Raw genomic sequence first — 4,915 nt, forward strand, 5'->3', positions numbered from 1 at the left:
AGTTCTGCATACCCCCTCTGACCCTTTTAAGTATCCCTATAGGTATACGTACCCCTGGTTGACAACCACTGTTCTAGATAATTTGTAGGAGACAAAGAATTATACTATTATGTCAGTCATTGAAATTGATGGTTGCTTGAGTCGCCTGCAATAACTCATAAAAGAATGTAAATTCTCTTGATTTTTGACAGGCCACTATGACAAATTGAATAAAAAGGGAAAATGATGTCAGAAGTATTTTGTATAATTAAAATAAATGTATTGTATTTGGGCTTGAAAATACAATGTAACCCTGAATCATCTAGAATAAAAGGGTATTATTCTTTTGTTTTCAGCTGTTTTATTCTGTGAAATAATGCAGTCTTAAAATTTTAAACTTTAACTGTTCTCAGTCGTGTTGAGATTGTAAAAATTCATTTTGTTTCAGAATGCTTCTGTACTGTGTCTTAAAAATGTCAGTTTCTCATCTTAGATGTGGTTTCTTTGGTATCTCTAAATATTTACAAAATGAATATTTGGGATTTATAATTTATTAGGACAGTTTGATGCAGCAGCAGGTACCAGCGGAACTGAAAGACAGACAGAATACTATGAAGGAGGAATATGATATTTCAGCTACAAGGCACTCACCAGGCTTGGACTCAGAACTCCTAGTTTATGCTCTCACTTTTGAGCTATAGGGCTCAGGTGATTAGCTAGTCACAATTTTTGTTACTGCATGTCTTTAAAAAAAATAGCAGGGGTAGTTCATTTCATTTCTGGAACATTTGGCAGTTCAAACAGATGGATTGTGGTAACATTTTAACCACATCCATTTTTTCTAACTTAACCTAATTGTTATCTATTTAAAAATAAACATGGTAGATCACTGTTACTGAAAACAATTATCATGCATTGATTTTTGTTTTCTTTCTAGGCACTTGAGAGAGAAGACAACAATAGCAGTAACATCCAAAGGTTGCTATGGGTTAGAAGATGAGAAGGGAACAGCATGCACTTCAACGAGGCGTCGTTCCACACCTCGCAATTTAGTAGGGTTGACAACTGGCATGTTTGAGTCCATAATGGTTCAGGTTCTGAGACAAGAAGAACAGCTGAGATTAAAAGAAGAAAAGAGGTAAAAGAAATAAGTGAACTTGTAGTTGTGCCTTTTCTTCTCAAATTTTTCTTTTGTAGGCTAAATATTGCTGTATGTGTAGCTTCTGGCATAGAATTTACTTTCAACATAGTGTAGTCACAAAGTAATCAGTTTTCATTCATCTCTTTTCTTATAAAATATTTTCAAATGCTCTGTGGGAGTTAAACGGCTAGTATTTTAACATCAGGAAATGTGTAATATATTTTGAAAGACTATATACTTATTTTCTGATTCTGGGTTTACCAGACCTCCCCATGACGATTTTCTTTATGACTGCACAGTCATACTTGATGTTCAGCAAGCTATAATTTACAAATGGTTTTATTCCATGTTTGTTCTAATAAGTAACTGTTACTACTAAGTTTGTGTAATTTCTTATTTGCTTATTCTGACAAATTAAAAAAATAAGTGCATATTTCCAGATGGCATTTGATACTAGCTATGACATGGTTAAAGTTCTGGAAAAAAAAATGTTTTTCAGTTAGTGAAACTTGTAAGTAAGTGTATATAATAGTGATTTCATTGTGGCTTATCTCCATAAAGTGAGAGAGAGAAGGGGCACATTTGATAGATGAGATCTTCTGTTTCTATCGTAAGTGAGTTTTGCGGGTGATCAATACATATCTACAGCCAGTACATTTAGGAATCTGAGCACAATTTTATTTTCATCATATTTAAATGCAAATATTTTTGACTCTACTGCTAATCAGGGATGCTTGTGTCAGCAGTGATCCTTGGGTCTGTTTTCTCATCATGCAGACCAGCTTGTAGCTTGAGTAAAGCCAATAATCAAGAAAACACCTTTATATGTGAATAATAACATGAATTATGGGTTCATATGGGTGACCCAGGGTAATCAGGCTCCCTTAGTCTTGTTTGGTGGCAGATGGCATAGTGCATAGAACAGCCCTGATTGGCTGAACCAGCCTTCTCATGATCAGCCTGTGTTTCCCTGCAGTACAACGTGGGGGTTGTGAAGGGGGTGCGTTCCGCTTCATGCTAGAATAGAAGAGTTCAGTGAGCAGGGGAGAAGGGGCAGGGAATGTTGGAAGACTATGTTATCATCTGAGATAAGCCACAGTATGTACAGACATTTGCTGTTTCTGGAAAAATGCTCCTGGGAGTGTTTTAATCCTGTTTGTTCCCAGGTTATATTTCTTCTGGAGCTGCCATCCTTACTGTGTGAGAAAAAGCCTGAACATCTGTACACTTATGATGTCTCCTGGGAGAGGAACAACTTTCCCAGGAGAAACTGAATGTCTGTACGAGGCCTAAGTTATGAATGCTTTTTCTCATTTCCCTTTGAGTTATTAACAGTAGGTTTTAAAATCTGAACTTCCAGCATTACAGCACAGGCTGTTGCCCATTTGAACCGAATAGCAGAGATTAGGAGTAAATAAAGGAGGTGCAGAATCTTCTCAAAGAAAGTCTCAAAACCCTTTACCAGAACGTGTTAGACATCCTACCATATTTACTTGAATCCAAGACAAGGATTCAGTATGCAGTGGGGGTGAAACTTCGTCTTGGATTCTGGTACTGGCTTTGGATTCATGTATTCGGCTGTTAGGCTCCAGTCCCAAGGCTGGAATTATTGCCACTGCTGCTGCTTGGCTGGGGTCAGGGTGGCATGAGGTGGGTCACGTGACAGGTGAAACATGGAGGACACTGTGCAGGTAATGGGGAGTGTGGGGGAGACTGCATGGAGTAGGGGGGGAGATTGCTCAGTATGTGGCCCAGGGTGAGCACAGGGGAGACTGCAGCAACATGCATATATCTTCCCCCAAAATCAGCCATCCAGAAGTGGAGTTTGTCTCGAGCAGCGAAGCTGATTTTTAATTTGCTGTAATAGAAGCACTATAGGAGACACTGGGCTAAAACGGCTGCCACTTCTGCCTCTGCAGGGGTGAGGTCCAGTGTTAACCGTCTCTCAACTGCTGGAGAGACGGTAGCATTTAGGTGAATAGCCACGAAGATGTCTGAGAATTGGTGAGCAGCTGCATGCAGTCTGTAGTGTCTTAATGAGCCTTGTCACATGGAAACATTTTATTGTTTATTGGAACTTGTATAAAGAATTATTTATGGTAAAGAAGTAATAGTCTTGCTGTTGCCCTTGTGAGGGTCTGGGGCCTAGCCTTGTTGCTGTTCCGCCACACCAGGAAATTCCTGCTGTCTCGCACAGAATGTCTCCTGGGATACCACATTTTCTAAACACTATACTTCCAGGAGCACTCTGGGTTCAAGCAAATGTCATTTTTATGCTGTCATAACAATTTTTATGGTGGTTTCTGTTTGCTTATTGCATGCCACAGGATTCCTACAGTGTGCTTATCAGGCTGTCATGCCCTGGCTCATGGCACATGTCTGGAAATGAGGAAACCTGCATGGGGGGTTCCCTGCTAGCAGATACTTGCCATGGGACCCTCCCACAGGGGATTCCCAGGGTCATGCCCCAACCTGGGTTGCAGCACCTGAGGCTGTTGCCCTGCAGGATCAGGGCCCTGAAGCTCTGGCAGTAACAGGGACCTAACCCTGTGGGGACAGTGGCCCTGAGCAATGTCCCTAGATGCTAGTGAAGCTAATTGGCTATGCTGGGACATATCCCAGCACAGTTGATCCCATTCCAAAGATGATGCCTCTTTATATACCCTATCACAGTTGGCTTTAAAAATCTTTTTTTCTACATTCTGCCTTCCAAAAACAAGTTGTACATTTTATTTGGGGGGAGAAGAGGGGAGGTATGTAAGAAAATATGGGAAAATTCTAAATGAGGCATGCCAGTGTACAATGGTGACTAACTCTTGTATACTAGAAACATCTCACCTAGAATTGCACTAGCCTAGTTTTGTCACCCAAGCAGCTCATAGCTATTCTGTGATTGATCAGAACACCCTGATCCATCTCTTCCTCCATTACCTCCAATATATTAACCCACAATTTGTAGCAAAAGTTCCTGATTAGTCCACAAAAACATGGATTTTCATTTAGTATATTACATTTCATATCATTTCTCTTACTTTCATAATGTTACTGAATTTTTCTTATATAACAATTGGGTCCTCTTCGATGTAGGTGGTGCTTTCCAACTTTGTTTCATTTGCAAATTTCATAAGTACACACCTAGTTCTTGCACTGAGGTTGCTAATGAAAATGTTAAACAGGATTGGTCCAAAGACACCCCTATCAACTTCTTTCCAATTAGACAATTCTCCTTTCAGTAAAAATTGAGATGTTTCATAGTTGGTAGGGTAGGAAGAGACCTGAGCAGATCATCAAGTCTGACCCCCTGCCATGGCAGGAAAGAGTACTGGGGTCAAGCAACCCTGGCAAGGTGTTCATCCAGCCTCCTTTTAAAAACTCCCAAGGTAGGAGCCAGCACCACCTCTCTTGGAAGTTGGTTACAGATGCTAGCTGCCCTGACAGTGAAGTAGTGCCTCCTGATATCTAGCCTGAATCTACCCTCTGCCAGCTTGTGACCGTTATTTCTAGTCACTCCTGGGAATGCTTGGAGGAACAGGGACTATCCCAGCGTCTGCTGGTCCCCTCCTGACTAGTTTGTAAACAGCCACTAGATCCCCTCTCGGCCTTCTCTTGTGGAGGATGAACAGGTTCAGGTCCCTTAGCCTCTCCTTGTAGGGCCTGCCCTGCTGCCCACTAATCATGTGGGTGGCTCTCCTCTGGACCCTCTCCATGTTGTCCATATCCCTCCTGAAGTGCAGCACCCAGAACTGGACGCAGTACTCCAACTGCAGCCTGACCAGTGTTGCATAGAAGGGGAGG

General features: G+C 41.3%; 1 protein-coding gene across 3 annotated transcripts in view; it reads left to right on the plus strand.

Moving 5' to 3' along the window:
• KIAA2026 (KIAA2026 ortholog) overlaps positions 1 to 4,915 on the plus strand; it is a 129,295-nt gene that overhangs the window by 37,425 nt on the left and 86,955 nt on the right. For 2 of the 3 annotated variants that reach the window (XM_019517614.1, XM_019517613.1), the window contains exon 2: positions 917 to 1,117. The exons of the other annotated variant lie outside the window; for it this stretch is intronic. In XM_019517614.1, the coding sequence (XP_019373159.1) occupies positions 917 to 1,117 (201 nt within the window). The remainder of the gene's footprint in view (positions 1 to 916; positions 1,118 to 4,915) is intronic. 3 annotated transcript variants of the gene reach the window in all.

Source organism: Gavialis gangeticus, unplaced genomic scaffold (assembly GCF_001723915.1).
Source record: "Gavialis gangeticus isolate Ggan-Ray unplaced genomic scaffold, GavGan_comp1, whole genome shotgun sequence".
NCBI lineage: Eukaryota > Metazoa > Chordata > Crocodylia > Gavialidae > Gavialis > Gavialis gangeticus.